Source organism: Chelon labrosus (assembly GCF_963514085.1).
Source record: "Chelon labrosus genome assembly, chromosome: 14".
Lineage (NCBI taxonomy): Eukaryota > Metazoa > Chordata > Actinopteri > Mugiliformes > Mugilidae > Chelon > Chelon labrosus.
This window is the reverse complement of record NC_140347.1, coordinates 9,765,220-9,783,091: the sequence shown is the minus strand read 5'-3', so window position 1 is coordinate 9,783,091 and position 17,872 is coordinate 9,765,220. Positions and strand designations below refer to the sequence as shown.

At 43.5% G+C, this 17,872-nt stretch overlaps 3 protein-coding genes across 4 annotated transcripts; 2 read left to right on the top strand and 1 right to left on the bottom strand.

Moving 5' to 3' along the window:
- Nucleotides 1-374: 374 nt before the first annotated feature.
- On the bottom strand, nt 375-5,839 carry LOC311499035 (gap junction Cx32.2 protein-like). Of its 2 annotated transcripts, XM_084559863.1 has the most exons (3): nt 5,808-5,839; nt 5,670-5,712; nt 375-1,558 (listed from the first exon to the last, which is right to left on the bottom strand). In XM_084559863.1, the coding sequence occupies exon 3, from the start codon at nt 1,547-1,549 to the stop codon at nt 794-796; it is 756 nt and encodes a 251-aa protein (XP_084415989.1). In that variant the 5' UTR covers nt 1,550-1,558; nt 5,670-5,712; nt 5,808-5,839; the 3' UTR covers nt 375-793. The 2 variants fall into 2 exon arrangements, with proteins under 2 accessions (XP_084415989.1, XP_084415990.1); XM_084559864.1 differs by lacking the exon at nt 5,670-5,712 and having other exon boundaries at nt 5,808-5,836.
- A 1,589-nt stretch (nt 5,840-7,428) lies between these two features.
- LOC311499234 (gap junction Cx32.2 protein-like) lies at nt 7,429-9,217 on the top strand. Its single transcript, XM_084560136.1, has 2 exons — nt 7,429-7,454; nt 8,019-9,217. Exon 2 carries the CDS (start codon nt 8,021-8,023, stop codon nt 8,879-8,881), a length of 861 nt encoding a protein of 286 aa, XP_084416262.1. The 5' UTR covers nt 7,429-7,454; nt 8,019-8,020; the 3' UTR covers nt 8,882-9,217.
- Nucleotides 9,218-11,207: 1,990 nt separating this feature from the next.
- Nucleotides 11,208-17,047, top strand: gja1b (gap junction protein alpha 1b). Its single transcript, XM_084560135.1, has 2 exons — nt 11,208-11,291; nt 13,715-17,047. The coding sequence occupies exon 2, from the start codon at nt 13,731-13,733 to the stop codon at nt 14,895-14,897; it is 1,167 nt and encodes a 388-aa protein (XP_084416261.1). The 5' UTR covers nt 11,208-11,291; nt 13,715-13,730; the 3' UTR covers nt 14,898-17,047.
- Nucleotides 17,048-17,872: the final 825 nt, after the last annotated feature.

Below are 17,872 nucleotides of genomic sequence, written 5' to 3'. Positions count from 1 at the left end.
GACCAGGCACCCCCACCCCATAGCAATGATACTCCTTGATGGCAGCAGCCATCCCCAGCAAGATGCAGCCTGACACAGGCACACACACAAAAACACTTTAGGAACAAAAAAAAACAACAAAAAAAAAAACATGAAGAACAGCACAAGGTGTTGACCTGGCCTCCAAATTCACTAGATCCCAAACTGATCAAGTGTCTGTGGGATGATCCACGGGATCCACGGGAAGTCCGCGATGATTGCCATCACTTCCCTCAAAGTGGACAGTACTTCTTAGGTCGAGACCCAAAGTTCCCATCAGGAATGAAAATTTACCACTCCCCAAAATTTAATGGATGTATAAAAAAAATCGGCCACAGCTGAAAACATTTTTTTTTGCATTTTGGGCACCCCTAAAAAGAAATCTGCAGTACATAGTTGACATACAACACACACACAAAGCTGAGAATATTTTAGTGTAAGGCTGATGATTTATTTAAATGATTTGCAATTAGCATTTAATGTTATGGCAGAGATATGTACGTTTTACACGGTTTTAATTGATTTCATCGTTAACAATACATTTTAGGCTTAAAGAGGAAGAATACAAAACTGTCAATTTGTCTTTCACATGAGCACACCAGTATATTCAACCAGTATATTTTCGGATCAATGTCCCATTTTCAGGTTAACCACATGTATGCAATTTGACAGATAACGCTGATAGATAAGTGAAATGCAGTGAATTGTGCAAATAGAGTCGGTACCCAAATGAAGCACTCTTGACAATCAAAAATCTTGAGAAGCTCTCAGTTCTTCAACAATGTGTAACCCTCTCACATGGTTTGATTTGATGGACCTCTGGGGGAATTGAGCCACTTCTCTTTCTTTTCCTTTCTGTGATCTTTGAGAACATTAGGTGGAACATCTCCACAATGTTGAGGAACACAGACAGGACTGACATAGCCAACATAAAGACAATAAAGATGCTTTTCTCTGTGGGACGACTGATGAAGCAGTCAACTGGTTGCCTACAGGGATATTTGTCACAAACCATTTTTGAAGGCATAAATATGTAGCCATAGATGTAGTACTGTCCGACAATAAATGCCACCTCAAGCATAATCTTGACCATCAACTGAATAATGTAGCTGGCAAGCAACACACCCTTCAGCTCCACTCTGCCAAGCTCGTCTGAATACCTTGGAACTTTAACCATCCCGTTTTTGCCAATCTTCTGCTCATGACGTCTTCTCAGTTTGTTTTCTTTGCGGATTACCAGCAAGACGTGACCCAGATAGATAAGGGTTGGTGTGGAGACGATAAGTATCTGGAGGACCCAGAAGCGCGTGTGGGACAGAGGGAAGGATTGATCGTAGCAAATGTTCTTGCATCCAGGGCTTTTGGTGTTACATTTCATGTTTGATTGTTCGTCTCCCCATATTTGGTCTATTCCGGCAGCCAGGATGAAGATCCGGAAGAGGAAGAGAACAGTCATCCAGACCTTGCCCACCACAGTGGAGTGCGATTGCACCTTGTCCAACAAATCAGACAAGAATGACCACTCCCCCATAATGACAGCCTTTAAGAGAGAAGACAAAAATGGATACACAACCATGAATGAGTTGTCCATCCCATGGAAACTGTTGGCATTTTGACATAACCACCAAACATTTGCTTCTCTGTTTTCAGGTGATAAGGTGATAATCCCATTGAATGTTGAGGGATTTGAAATGGAGTGAAACCTGAAAATTGGAAAACATCAAGCAACTGACGGACATTTGCACGGAAGAGGGGTCAATAATTTTGGGAAGCTAATGTCAGAGGTTGGTGGAAAATTAGGCAAAACCCTTCCAATTTCCAATTTATTTCTGCAAAAGCGACCAATTCATTAATAGACAGGATAAGGTCTTACAATCCCTTGTGCCAAAATCCCAGGCAAAACACATTTAGAGGCCCTGTCCAACTGAGAAACCCTAACAAACCTATAGTCATGTGATATGACGCTTAACCTACAATCTAAATGAACTAAGTAAATGCTGCTGGCTTGTATGGCCCGCTCAGCAGCAGACGCTAACTCAAACCTTGTGAAATATAAGCTAACCAAATGCTGCTGGCTAGCTTAACCTACAATCTAAATAAACTAAATGTTGCTGGCTTGAAGGCCCACAGATCAGCAGAGGATAATTCGAACCTTGTGAAATATAAGCTAACCTAACGCTGCTGGCTTGTACGGCCCGCTCAGCGGCTAACCATAGCTACCAAGCAACACAAAGACATCAGGAACCTGGCCTAAACAACAGCAGTATGCAGTATGGGGTTTTCAAGTGGGCACCTCCCTTCATCGATGTTTCGTTAAGTTAGGCCCACAACACCTCGAGAAGGCTTAACAGTGACTTCCAGCGTCCTGGAGTCACCCCCCTCCACACTGCCACTGCACAACCTCACCATTCAATGTCTATCAACAACTAATATTTCAATCATTAGCCTAGTCCTTTTATGAACCATGAGCCAAACAAACAAATCTACCATGGTTTGGCCCGTTGATGCGGACTGAACCACGAACCAAACCGACCGCATCTATCATGATTTGCAGTTACGCAGCCATCCTCACCTTTAGCTTGTTCCGCAGCTAGCATGCTTCCTACGTACCCATAGCCACTCGTTCGGTCGCTCTCTCTGCTGCCCGGGACATGTTGCATACCGCAGTCCTCTGGCTTTTTCCACGTATGCCCAGCTCGCTCAGAAGAGCAATCGCCGACTTTGCCACAAATCCACAGCAGCCCACTTCTACCGGGCGGAGATAAGCCTTCCAGCCATTCTGCTCTGCGTCTGCTGCTAGCTCTGCATACTTAGCTCTCTTACGCTGATTAGCCTCCTCAACTCTATCTTCCCACGAGACAGTCAGCTCTATGAAATAGACTACTTTCTCTGGCTCAGACCACAACAGCAGATCTGGCCGTAGTCGGGTGCTAGCTATCTCGGCTGGAATTACTAGTTGTCCATTTAAATCCGCCCTCATCTCCCAGGCTTCTCCTACTCTTAGCTGTCCCGTGTTATGCCTGATGCCTGCTAGTCTAGCCTTTTCTCCCTCCCGTACAAACTTAATGCATCTATTCTCTCTGTTAACGGCCATGGAATTTACATTCACCCGTTTTTCCTCAATTGCAGCTGCTAAACATTTCAGTACCTGATTGTGACGCCAGGTGTAACATCCTCGGGAAAGACTAACCTTACAACCTGTCAGAATATGGCTAAGCGTGCATACACAAGTGCACAGTGGGCAGGCAGCATCCTCACCTACCCACTGGTTTAGGTTCTGGGGAGTTGGCAGCACATCGTAAGTAGCCCCTATCATAAATCTAATCCTGCTGGCCTCCATGCTCCAAAGCTCTCTCCACTTCAACTTCCTTTTCTCCACACTCTCCCAGTTCACCCATTGACCCTGCTTAGCCTGTGACACTGCCTTAATGCATCTTACTGCTTCCTCTTGTTTCTGTACCTCTTCCACTACCATTTTTCTCCTTTCTACTGCTGATGCCTTGCTCCACAGAGGTTTCCCTGCACACAGCCCTAAGCCTCCACGCTTGCTGTACTGCCTCTTTTGGGTTCCACTTCCTCCCTGTCTTAACAGTGGGTGCTGCACTCCTAACCACTGGATCCTTTGACTGAGTAAGATTAATTTCCAGTCTAACTTTAGGACACTTAAACTCCTCTGTTAGGCTGGTAACTGGGAGCTCCAGAGTGCCTTTCCCATACAAGGCTGTGCCGCTTAAGCAGCATGGGACACCGAGCCATTTTCTGATAGACGTCTGATTTGACAGGGCAACCTCATACACTGTTAGTGGCCACATTAGCAGGGGCAGTAAACCAAATTGCAAGCACCATAATTTTAACTTCCCTGGTAGCCCTGACCGCTCTATGCTTGAAATGCCTTGAACCGTTTCCTGCCTCAACCCTTCAAACTGCGCCTTATCACTGAGACTTGCATCATACCATCTTCCCAAACTCTTCACTGGCTTCTCCAGCACTGTGGGAACCACCTCATCATTTATAACAAACTTCTTATCTCTTCACTTTCATCCTAGCCCACTGCAGGTTGCTGTTTAGCTTATCCAGCAATCTTCTGGTACAGGGAGCGGTTGACGTTGTAGTCGTCATGTCGTCCATGTAGGCCCTAATTGGGGGGAGGCAAAGCCCTCCCTGCAGCCTTTCTCCACCTACCACCCATTTGGAAGCCCTAATAATGACCTCCATTGCCATTGTAAAGGCTAGTGGAGAGATTGTACACCCTGCCATGATGCCTACCTCCAGCTGCTGCCATGCTGTAGTGTACTCTGCTGTGGTAAAGCAGAGTTGAATGTCTAAAAAGTAAGCTTTGACTAAGTTTTTTATACTACCTGGAACTCTAAAGAAGTCAAATGCTTCCCATAACAAACTGTGTGGTACTGACCCAAAAGCATTAGCCAGGTCTAAAAATACAACATGCAGGTCTCTCTTCTTTTGCTTTGCTAACTGAATTTGGTGCCAAATCATACTGATGTGCTCTAAACATCCCAGCCTTTTGCACCGACGTATCAACTACCCTGTTTTTCACCAAGTAACTGGACAACCTCTATGCCACAACACTGAAGAAAATCTTCCCCTCAACATTAAGTAGACTAATTGGTCTAAACTGGCTTATTTCCAACGAGTCCTTCTCTTTGGGAATAAAAATCCCCCCTGCCCTGCGCCATGCCTTGGGAATAACCTGTTTCTTCCATACTACCTTCATTAATTTCCACAGGAACCTCAGCACATCTGGTGCACTCTTATACAGTAGGTAGGGGACCCCATTAGGTCCGGGGGCTGAAGAGGCTCTTGCGTGCCTTACCACTTCTTGAACCTCTTTCCACCTTGGCGGGCTGTCATCACACTGGCTACCTATTTCACCAATAGGTGGAATGTCAGAGGGTAGTGCCATCTTTCTAAACCTGTCCGTATCTTTATGCACCTCCTCCAAATACTCCTCAAGCTTCTCTTTTGGTACCGTGAGGCTACCATTCTTTTCCTTGCTAAATAGTGACTTCACAAACCTAAATGGGTCCTTATAAAATGCTACTCTAGCCCGCTCTTTCCTTTTCCTATTTTTCCTAATGTTCTCCGCCCTTCTTAGCGCTGCCAACTGCTCCCTCACATCTGCCTGTAAACAATCAATACCTGTCTTCTCCTCATCTGTAGCTTTCCTCCACTGCCTCTTAAGGAGTCTCCTCTCCTGGACGAGCCTATCGATCTCTTGCTGACGCCTAGATCTAACTACCTGTCCCTCTTGTTTCAACCACACCAAATCTTTCCTGACCATAATCATAAATGAGATCTCCCATTTTCTCCAACTTACTCTCCGCTGTCCCTTTAAGCCTACCTAGCGCACTAACCAAATCACTATTGATGTCCTCTCACTGCCTACTATCAGCTGCACCTGGCCATTTGATCCTTGATTTCTGACCACTAATTTTCTCCCTCTTTTGCTGGCTGGCCTCTCTGTCTGCCTCAGTGCTTGTACCTGCCTCAACGTTAGGGGTGCTGATGTCCTGCGAACTATGGGTTACTTCCTATCACTGGACTTCAACCGACTGACTTAACGCACTTCTTAAGAAGTAGTTATCAATGCGGGGTCCCTGTGTTCCCTCTGCCAAGCACTTTTACTTGCTTACGATGCTAAGGTTGTACGTTTTCCACGGAAGATGATTACGCGGGCTGCACAGATTAGTTGAAAGACAAGAAAAATATTAAAGAGGATCAAGTTTTTGCTGGTGCAAATACATCAGTAAACAACAATGGTGTGTACTTACTTTTTCAAGTGGGTGTGCAGATGATCCAGGCAAATTTCATGTCTGTCAAGTCAGCATGAGACAACTTTACTTAGTATTAATATGGCAGAATTAGAAGAAACTTATGTACAGCAACAATACACTGACCAGTCTGCATCACCAACACTAACACACATGTTCTTTAAAAGCCATTCCAGGTGGCTGCGTCACGAAGTTGGCCAAGATATTGTCGATGTTGTGCAAATCTAACACGAACACAGCGTACTCGAGGAATCGCTTAGCTTAAACATGTCTTGGTTTGTTCTTACTTTATGTCTCACCAAATACAAATCAATCAATCAATATTGTGGATGTAATAAAAAGGTTATTAAGCAGACATTGAGTTAGATTTCAAATAACAATCAAATCATATCACATTTAGATCATCTCAGGCAACTTACAAAAGTTTCAATAGTAATTCCAATCATGCAATTGTAAGACCTGATCAAATAATCATATTCTATGTATAGGTTAACAAATATATATTGCAGTTTTACGATATTTGCTTTTCTTACAATAATTGTTGTTCCTACCTCAGTACTGACGACTGCCTTGTTCAGTCAGCCTTGTAAGTTGAAAGAGATTCTCTCACTTCCTTCTTATAGTCTAAGCATGTATTGCACAATCATCACATTCTTCCCCGTTATGACCCACCCACCGACCCACCCACACTCCCTAACGACGTGGCGGCTGTCAGTCAGTGGTATTGAAGTGAACAATGTTGAAACACTTTTTATGAGTGATGCTTTATATTATCACATCAATAATATGGTGGGGGGCTTAATGTTGGTTCTGCTTTATTACTAAATAAACGCTTTATTATTAAAAATGAAACCGGTACACAAGGTTGTGCTCTCCACTCAGTGTGGGACTGGATCATTTACTATACATCCATTGATCGGTAGACAATGAAGCAAGCCAGCTTTAATGGCTCAAATGTTTAAAAGGCCAGCTGTGGCTCGGTAGGTAGAGCGCGTTGTCCACGGACCAGAGGTTTAGCTGTTTGATCCCCGGAACGTGCCAAAACAACCCCTAGTTGCTCCCAGTGCTTGGCACTGATGTGTGAATGTGTGTGTCTGTGACCATAAAGCGCTTTGAGTACCAATAGGTGGAAGGGCGCTATGTAAAAACAAGGCCATTTACCATTTAATGTGAGCCTTTCAAATAAACACATTGAGCAAGACATTTTCTTACGTAGGAAGTGTGCTCTTTGACGTCAAGGTGCGGACACACCATCGGTCCATTCATGTGAATAAACTTCCATATCATCCCTTTTAGACTAATTTCTTTTCTTTTCTGCAAAATAACGTTTGTCACAAACAGGGTGTGTCTCTAAAACCAATACACACATACAGCCTCTAAGGTGTGGCGATACGGTGAACAACGCGGCGCCGAGGCTCCCTTTACAGAAAACGATAGTGAAGAAACTGCAGACTCATCAAAATCATCACGAGTTTGACTGAAAAACAAGAAGCTGCGACAGGCAGACTGAGTCAGTTAGACCAAACCCACAGGTCTTGTTGGTATTTAAGTCTCAGCCTGATATGATCGGTGTTTTACGTCGTTCCTTGCTTTGTGCTTTGGTTCCTCTGTGATGGGCTTACGCCAGTAATATCTGAAGCCTGACAGGTGAGTACTATTTACGCTTCTGTTACCTTAAATCAAAAGATTTGTTCACTGATGTGTTACAGGGTTAGGGTTAGGGTTATTTCTGTGTTTCTTTAAGACGATCATCTACCACCTCAGCGTATTTGAATTCATGCACATCACAACAAAACTTTGCAAATGGCAAAGGACACATTACAATTTGTTCCTTTTTGAAATTTTGTATATTAAAAAAAAGTGCTTAATTTAAATCTGCTCTATGTTATAAATTGGGGTAAGGGTTAGGGAAGGTATTTCTACGGCAGCGTCATCAGCCGGTGAAGCCTTTCTGTTTCTTCTTTTTACTTCTGGCACTACTAGGAATAATTTGCACCCTGCAGCTAACAAACAGCAAGACAAATTTGCCTTAAACTTCTGTTCTTAACATTTGAAAACACAGTAATTGTGTCATGTAGAAAGATCATGGCAAGCTAATAAGTCAGTACTTAGTAATAACCCAACTGTGGCAAGAACTCCGGGCACCTTGATAAAATATACAATAGAATAAATGTAATTTTAAGCTCACAAATGCGTTTTCTTGCTATTTAGACATGGGTGACTGGTCGTATCTGTCCGCCCTGCTCGACAAAGTCCAGTCTCACTCCACCATTGTGGGGAAGATCTGGATGAGCGTCCTCTTCCTGTTCAGGATCTTTGTCTTGGGTGCCGCCGCGGACAATGTCTGGGAAGACGAAGTGTCGGAGTTCTACTGCGACTCCCAGGAGCCAGGGTGCGAACACGCCTGCTACAACTGGAGATTCCCGATATCATACGTTCATTACTGGGTTTTGCAGATCACCTTCGTGTCAACGCCCACCTTGGTTTACCTGGGCCATGCCGTGCACATCATTCACAAAGAGAAAAGAATGATGGCAATGCTGCCGGACGGATGCGATACCGTGCTGAAGAAACCCAAGTATACAGACGACAGAGGGAAGGTGAAGATAAAGGGGATTCTGTTTTGCACTTATATGACCCAGTTGGTGTTAAAGATCCTGATCGAGGTGGCGTTCAGCGTGGGTCAGTTATACATCTTTGGTTTCGACTTCCACATTTTCATGTTTCACTGTCAGATGGCTCCACCTTGTGCCGAGATAGGGGCACAGTGTTACGTATCACGTCCCACGGAGAAGGCAATCTTCATCATTTTCATGTTTGCAGTGACAGGCATTTCGGTGCTTCTTAACATCATTGAGATAATATACCTGCTCTGTAACAAGAGTAGAGAGAAGAGCAAGAAACAGTATCAAGCTCAACAGTATGCAATCAGTTCACAGCAGTACCCTTCCGGCACTGCTTGGCCCATGAACAGCCAGTACAGAGGCTTCGTACTGCCTCCCACGTCTGCTCAAAGTGGCCATTGCACTGATGACATCCAGAGTGATTCGACTATTAAAGAGAAGGACACCTGAGACATGAAGAGCGAGTTTGGGATAACAACGTTAATAGTTTCCATACATCTTGTACACCGGATGCACCGTGTCAGACATGATGAACCATAAGTTCAGTCATTCTTCATTAAAGAAAGTCAATCTACTTATTTAGCCTGAGTATTTGTAATATGTTGTACATGTTGTTTGGCAATGCAATAAATGTTTTAAAGTCTGTGAAGGTTCTCAGTCATCCAGATCATGGTATATCCAACAAAGGTTAAAAAAGGCAACTGGACTTGTATTTAAACCTCAGATTTCCCATCAGTCCCCTAGAACTGAAGAAGCTTCTCGGATGAGTGGTGAAACGTCTTCTCAAAAAAACTCTACAAGTCCAGTTGCCTTTTTTAACCTTTGTTGGATATAAATGTTTTAACGGTTTACTTGTACACTTTGTGACATTAAAAGTATGACAAACTGTCGGAGGATGTTTTTTTTTAAATCGGAGTGAATGAATGGCAGTAAAATGATGTTGTAAATCCTCAACATACAGTAGTTTAATAGGTGGAGCAGGTCCAACAGATAGATGAATTTGGGTATAATAAGAACCAAAAACTAGCAGTAAATTATCGTACTCAGTAATAAAGCATTTCCCAAACAGCTTCCACAGCTAATATTTATATTTATATTTACACCGATCAGGCATAACATTACAACCAGGAGAAGTGAATGACACTGATCAATTCAACGTTCTGCCAGGAAATTTTTGGATCTGGCATTCATTCATGTGGATGTTACTTAGACATGTAACACCCACCTAGACCAGACCAGGCACCCCCACCCCATAGCAATGACACTCCTTGATGGCAGCAGCCATCCCCAGAGAAACAGTTTGGGAACAACTCAAAAAACACGAAAAACAGCACAAGGTGTTGACCTGGCCTCCAAATTCACTAGATCCCAAACTGATCAAGTGTCTGTGGGATGATCCACAGAGGCCCCTCCCCTCAAAGGCCCCGCCATTAACAACATCCTGTTACCAGACACCACAGGACACCCTCAGAAGGATCATGTCCATTCTCTGATGAGTCACAACTGTTTTGGAGGCACAAGGGAAACCTACACAATATTAGGAAGGTGGTCATAATGATATGCCTGATCGGTGTATATTCTGGTGTTTAGACACAGGGAGAACATGCAAACTCCACACAGAAAGAAAGGCCCAAGTCGGCCCAAGGATTCGAACCCATCACCTTCTTATGCACACAACAGCAGGTTCTAATATAGATGCATGTTGCACAATTTCCACCGCTAGGTGTCAGTGTTCACCGGGAATTAAGCAGCGCGGTTTAATGGAAAGTTACAAACAAGTTGTCCCAAAGGGCTTTAGATTGACTTTAGGAGGGGTGCTTGGTAAGCATATTAAAAATCTTAATACTAATAATACCATTTAACCGATTTAACGCGATTATACCGACGCTGGAGTCTTTTAAGCAAAAGTGAGGGTTATGGTATTACTGTAACTCAAAAAATAACACCATTAAAAGCTAAAAACTATATATATTATATATGGGACAAGCTTCACGGGTGTTATGTGACATTATAAGCACATTTTAAAAGCCCGTTCATTCACATTTGTTCTTTTGTTTGTTCCTTGTGAACTGTAAAAGTGTTTCAGAGCAAATGAAGCTGAAATCTTATTTCAAGAAGAAAAAAGGAAATGGATAGAAAAAAAAATGATCCTCAACTAGGTTTTATTTATATATTTATGAAAAGAAAAGCAGCAAATGGCACCATCTACTAAAATATACATGTAACAACGCATGTGAACAGTGTCTATTTATGTGAAAGTGTCATTTTTAAGGCTGGAGTTTTAACCGCATTGCTTCTGGTTTGGCGCATATTAGTCCAGTCTGCGCAAGGAACCAGTGTCTCCAGCTGCCTGGAGAGCAGAAGAAAAAGAACTAGAGAATAAAATAAAAGACAGGTCTCAGGTGTCAAGTTCAACCGCAGCACTTCACTTCACGGTTACATTCCTGCACTCACACATGCACGACGTTTCCACACTATCTCCTAAAGTTAGGATGCGCACACATCTGGCTGCTTTGCGTTTTTTTTTTCTTCTGCTCGTTCAGTTACTTGTATTCTCTTAGGATCCTTTTTTTTCTGAGTTGGGACATTAAAGCTCAAATACCACACCTTGGTTGGTTGTTTCTGAAGGATTTCTTTTCTTTTTTTTTTTTTTTTTTTTTTTTTTGTCCGGAGAGCAAACAGGGGCTTCGGTCTTGACGTAGAGATCAGGTGACTGTAACTTCTCTGACGGGACCGTTATAAGGGGAGTTTGACAACTTCCCTCAGTTTTCCCTCCCGGTCCCACTGTTGGATTTCAGCTTCATCCCGAGTCTGTACTTCTACAATTTCTGCCTGGCCCGCTGTCTCTGTCACTTTCCAGGTAAGTTAAACTTTCTTGGATTTTTAAACGAACTTTTTTCTTTTAAAAGGAACGAAAAAAAAAAAAAAAAAAAGATTCTTCCTGTCAGCGCTCCCGGTGGAAATAGTTACTTCTCAACTTGAGAACTTTTTTCCATTCGTGGAAGCACTGCTGCTCTGTTTGTCCGGTCTAATTCATTCAAGTTAAATGTTCTTTTGACGTGAAGGGAGATAATCTGGCTCACATCTACATGGACAATGTTTTTTCCCTCTCTCTTTTTATCCCCACAAGTTGATTTACTTACAGGAAGAGGCACGTTTAGATCCAATAAGTTTAGATTCAATAAGTTTACATCCAATAAAAGTCAATTTTTGGGTTTTGGTGCTTATTTGAACCCATGCTGTCCTTGTCCAGGACAACAGACCTGCTCCACGCACAAAACTTCTGACTCACATTTAAAGACCCTCTGAGCGCATGGCTTAAATGCTCTGTTCATGACTCCAGGAAACACTTAAACACTCTTAAATCTATTTATATCCTGGTGACTTCTAATTTAATACCACATTGTAGAATTTCTGTATTTTTTTTGTCCATGGATCTCCTGTAGGTCATTGTCCTGGAGGCTATTGTTCTGCCTTGTCTTGGTCAATTCCAGCAGACAAACTCAGTCATGTAGAAAAGTGGCGGGACGTTCCTCAAGTACAACAAGGACAAAACAAACTTCTTCAATTCCTTTACGAGGATTCACAAACTAAAAAATGACTTCTGAGAATGGCAGCCCACCGTGCGTGTCGCGCAGGTTTGATGTGGTGTAACGTCAGATAAGTGAGGGCACATGCAGTTAGTTAGGCACCGTGAGGACTAGACTGGAGGTTGCTACTTACCCACATTAATTTCCTAGCGACAGCACAGCAGACAGCGTCCTCCCCCTCATAAGACCTCCTCTCACCACGTTAGAACCTCTCCAAAGTGAGTTATGTCTCCGAACAGGATGGGAGTTTGCTAACCTCCATCGGATTTCTTACAGAATGAAGTTGTAAATCTTGAGAGTGAAACCTGAATTCAAACCGTGTGACAGTCAGTGGTTTGTCGAAAGAATCGCACAGTGCTCTGCTCATTTTGTTTTGAGGACATGCACGAAAGTCAGAAGACTGCAAGGGTCAAAAGACTTAAAGGGCCCCTTGATATGTGGAATCGTTTCAGTCTAGTTGCGCAGTGTTGAGTGACATTAATTTGCATCCCAGAGCTGTCACAGTCCTAAGTGAAATGCAGTGAAATGAAAGCAGAAAGGCACTTTATCAAGAGTTTGAGCCAAACTACTACAGAATTTTAACAGTTTTCCCTCAGCATATTCATTCTTGAGTTTCTTTTTTTTGCAGTTCTGCCCAGCAGCTTTAATTCTTCTGTCCTGATTTAATTCTCTCCTCCCTGCCATGTGCCTCACGCGCACACACACACAAACCTGTTGAGGAATCACAAGACCGGGGGCTGCCGAGTTTAAAAGTTGGCACTGCATTCAAGTGCCAGGTTTTAAACTCGATTGAAGTGGAATGATTTTTTTTTTTTTATGTACGACAAAGTGTAATTCAAAATGTGCCTAAAATTAACACTTGACATGTTTTGAAGTTCTAAGAAAGAGGCGGAGAGGCACATTAGAAAATGATGTGGAAGAAATGTGCTGTAGCCTGTTGACCAGGCTGATGACTTAGCTGGTTGATGACGTTTTTTTCCGGAGGTTGCAGAAGGGATTTAAGTTTCAGTAACAGAATTTGATTATTAGTTTTTTCCTCCACGTCTTTAATTTTCCATGTTGTCTTTTTTGAATGGTTTAACAAACAGCACGTCCACAATTTGATCATTTCCCCAATAAGAAGCGAGAGTGGAGGTGCCTTGAAGTTCTCCATTATTCATTCAGTCACAACAAATGTTGTTGTTGATTGTCTCCACTTATCGTCTCAAGTTTCATTCAATATTTTGATCCGTCCCGGATTGTAAGAACACTATGCATAAAGCGAACAAAAGGTTTTCTGTCCCCCGATCTGATCCGTCGGATTATCTAGGCTTTCGCGTCATGAAACATTGATCCAATTTAATCACACATACGCCGCAAAAAGCGGGCCACCGTGGACCGGAGAGGGGGGGTTAGAGAAGCGGCCACAGCGTTGGTGGCCGAGGTGCCTAGAGCGAGCGCCAAAAAAACGTGGCACATACGTGGCTACCCACTTCTCAGTGAGCATGCTCGCTAATGTGTGCGCGAATGTTTGGGTAAACCCATAGAACGAACTCAATTTCAATAAAAACGAACATTTTCCCAAAAATCAACAACTACTGTTTAGATCTGTGTAAGCCTGAACTTTTTTTTTGAGAACTGTTGATGCTGCCTGTATAATATTGCCAACAACTTTCATTCAACATTGCCCCCTCTTTTTTTTTTTCTCCACCAGCTAACAGTCCCTGAGAATGGGTGACTGGAGTGCTCTGGGTCGTCTGCTGGACAAGGTCCAGGCCTACTCCACTGCCGGCGGGAAGGTCTGGCTGTCGGTCCTCTTCATCTTCAGGATACTGGTGCTGGGTACGGCCGTGGAATCAGCCTGGGGGGACGAGCAGTCCGCCTTCAAATGTAACACCCAGCAGCCCGGTTGCGAGAACGTCTGCTACGACAAGTCGTTCCCCATATCCCACGTCCGTTTCTGGGTCCTCCAAATCATCTTCGTGTCGACGCCCACGCTTCTCTACCTTGCCCATGTTTTCTACCTGCATAGGAAAGAGCAGAAATTCAACAGAAAGGAGGAGGAGCTCAAGGCGGTGCAAAACGACGGAGGTGACGTTGACATCCCGCTGAAAAAAATTGAGATGAAAAAGCTCAAGTATGGCATTGAGGAGCATGGCAAAGTGAAGATGAAGGGGGCCTTGTTGAGAACCTATGTAGTCAGCATTTTCTTCAAGTCCATGTTTGAGGTGGGATTCCTGGTAATCCAGTGGTACATGTACGGCTTCAGCTTGTCCGCAGTCTACACCTGCGAGAGGTCCCCGTGCCCACACAGGGTGGACTGTTTCCTGTCCCGTCCCACAGAGAAGACCGTGTTCATCATTTTCATGTTGGTGGTCTCACTTGTGTCCCTGCTGCTCAATGTCATCGAGCTTTTCTACGTGTTCTTTAAGAGGATCAAAGATCGTGTGAAGGGCAAACAGCAGCCCACCCTCTACCCCAGCGCGGGCACCTTAAGCCCTACCCCTAAAGACATGTCCACTACAAAGTATGCCTACTACAACGGCTGCTCCTCCCCGACTGCTCCTCTCTCACCCATGTCACCTCCAGGCTACAAGCTCGCCACGGGGGAGCGGGGAACCGGCTCGTGTCGCAATTATAACAAGCAGGCCAATGAACAGAACTGGGCAAACTACTCCACGGAGCAGAACCGGCTCGGCCAGAATGGTGCAGGAAGCACCATTTCAAACTCCCACGCGCAGGCCTTTGACTTCCCAGACGACACCCACGAGCATAAGAAACTGTCTCCATCGGCAGGACACGAGCTGCAGCCCCTGGCGCTGATGGACGCCAGGCCGTGCAGCCGGGCCAGCAGCCGAATGAGCAGCCGAGCCAGGCCGGACGACCTGGACGTGTAAACGGTGGCTTACCACCTCTGCCTGGCTGGTGGGGCAGTGAGGCTGCCGGAGAAATCAGGAAACACTTGATCACATAGGTTCATTTAAGATGTGGGACTAACCTCAGTTGCTGTTTTCAGTGTCAGTTAAAGAGACGTTCAAATTATTACGTAACACTGTCGAAGGTACAAGTTGCAAATACTTTTTCCGCCATAACCTTTTAGTGGTGTTTACCCAGATTTAAGAGAACAGAGCAGCCACAGAAATGGTGGACTAGTGTACGGGAGGCGCTCTTTAGAAGCTGTTCAAGCACAGAGGACTACACTGGTCACATTTACTGATTGGGGTTGCAGTTTGCCAAGGTTGATGCCAAGGACAATTGATGGTAGCATTTTACTTTGCTGAGATCAGATTTTTTAGAACAGAGTGCCTTCTTTTTTGTGTCTTTTTAACATTTGGCCACCAGACAACCACAACCGTGATCAGTAAGTGTTACCAGTGTGTGCACCTGTACCGGAAACCAGAGTTCCTAGCTTAGCCAAACATAAACCACGTGAGACGGAAGAACAGCAAGTGAGGATTAAAGTATGCCAGCGTGCATACCTTCTTGAATAACCCATTAGACAATTCTGTGACTTTTGTTCTGACACTCCATTGATTAACTTTTAGTTTAATGGTAGGGGATAAATCTCCTTTATGGTTAAAACTAATGCTGAATTTCTGCATGAGACTGTAAACTCTCTTGTGTTTAAGTGACTTGAGGAACTTGCTACATAGCCGGTGGATAGCAGCAGGCCAAAACTAAGAAATCAAATCGTCTTGACGGCTAGACGAACTAGTACACTTTCTTTTCTGATTTCCACTTACCATTATCTCCTCCCAGTGCCAAACCGAAATGACATTTTTAAGTCTAACCCGTCTGCATCAAAGGCAGGAGCTGTTGTTCTGCCACTGCTGCATCAAGAACGATGGCAGTTTTTGTGTAAATTGCAAATCACTCTGTCCACGTGACATACTGTAAGGGTTTTACAACAGTTGTAAGTTAATATTTATTACCTGGCATCTGTAGGACACCTACCACTAAGAATAAAAATTGACTACTATCCAGTATCAAAGAAGGCATCAGAAGGCATCCCATGTCTACTCCCCACAAACCTTATATTTATTGATAGTAAACCCTTTTTTTTTTCCTTTTGTAACTTTATCAGTCAGCACGGACTGTTATTTCCTGATAAACTTTGAATCTGTGTGGTGCGGTTTCTTTATTTTTTTTTTTTTGTCTTTTATTTTTGGGGGTATGTATTCAAGGGTTAGGGTTAGGGTTAGGGTTAGTTTCAAGCTGCTGCGACACAGCAAACCTTGATCGGCGTGGTTGTTGGGCTCCACACAGGGAAGGCTTTATTACTGTCATTCATTCCATGGTGTGTGTTCTCCTTTTCCAATTTCGGTAGAGAAAGATAGTACAATGATAATCCGCGTCTTACGTACATATTTTGAGTGAACGATCCTTTCGTTGCGTCGGTATCGTTCTTGTTCTTCAAACTCAGTGTAACCATTGCTGCTTGAGAATTAGATATTTAGTACTGTAAATCAAGCTAACTGTGTCACAATAAAAAAAATAAAAAATGTGAGTTTTTAGAAGACAGCTTATAGATCTGGACTAATATTTAGTCATATGTGTTAAATGTTTTGCCAGTGTATCTTCACAACTACCAAACACTAGGACGAATCTCTGTTTGGACTTCTTTTCTTTTTATAGTATTTTTTTTTTTTTTTTTTTTTAAATGTCAATCGTGCATCGTTTTGTTGGTACTTACATGTGTCATGGATCTTTCAGCTTCAGTGGCATTTGCACTGAGATCGCGGTCAAAGAGACGTAATGTGATGCACACACAGCGAGTGGTGAGAGTTTTTCTGATAGACATGTTACTAATTTATTTTATAACACAGAAATCACTGCCGTGCGAAGCGTCTTAGACATCTGAGCGCTGGCTTCATCAAACGGTTCTGTGAGATGTGTCTTCCGCTGAGAAGAAAGGGGCAATCGCTGCGGTCGTTCGGACAAATCTCACCCGTGGGGATACACTGTTGTACAGTGTAAGTGCATGATAGCATCATCAAGTGTATCTGTGAAAAAGCTATTTTAACCAATAAATATTGTTCTTTCTTAATCCTGACTGACTGATTTCATTTGCCGAGGTTCGATGAGCAACAAGTAGTAGATATTAATTCATCTAATTTTTCTCTTTGGTTTAGTATTTTGACAAAAATGCACAAATTCAACTAATGTGAAGAAGGTTTCGGGTTTGAATCCATGGGCCAACTGGGCCTTTCTTTCTGTGTGGAGTTTGCATGTTCTCCGTCCAAAGACATGCTGGTTAGTTTCATTGGTGATTCTAAATTGGCCGTAGGTGTGAGTGTGAATGGTTGTCTGTCTCTCTGTGTTAGCCCTGAGATAGACTGAAGACCTGTCCAGGGTATACCCCGCCCCTCTCGCCCCAATGACAACTGGGATAGGCTCCAGCCCCCTCCCCCCATCCAACCCTGCAACCCCTCACAGGACAAGCTTTTATTTTTAAGTTATTATGCAACTGATGGACGACATTTTCCTTGATGAGAATGAGAAAGAGTAAGGTACCAAAGCCCCACCCCTTCACATTTGGAACACTGAAAAATCCCTAAATGTCCTCTGTAGATAGCAACAGGAGTTGATTCAGTAGTATGCACTGGGTGGGAGATACTCTGGTTTACAGATTTGAACTATTGGTAATCAGGAGCCTTGTCCAATCCTTTGGTCAAATTACAAAAGCATTGTTGGTACTTAAATGGTGTATTCCTTCAGTGGATATCTCACGTTAAATTTATACGGCTGTCACAGCTCTTGGATGTTGAGCGTGTTAGCGTTAGCTCAACTTTTGGCTAATATTAGGACTTTTTCGTGTAATCAAAAAGACACTTTGGCATTTAGGCTAATCTTTTAAGATACTACAAACGAT

Bases quoted from the DNA above. Each gene is read 5' to 3' on its own strand.
- LOC311499035 (XM_084559863.1), bottom strand. From the start codon at position 1,549: ATGGGGGAGTGGTCATTCTTGTCTGATTTGTTGGACAAGGTGCAATCG.
- LOC311499234 (XM_084560136.1), top strand. From the start codon at position 8,021: ATGGGTGACTGGTCGTATCTGTCCGCCCTGCTCGACAAAGTCCAGTCT.
- gja1b (XM_084560135.1), top strand. From the start codon at position 13,731: ATGGGTGACTGGAGTGCTCTGGGTCGTCTGCTGGACAAGGTCCAGGCC.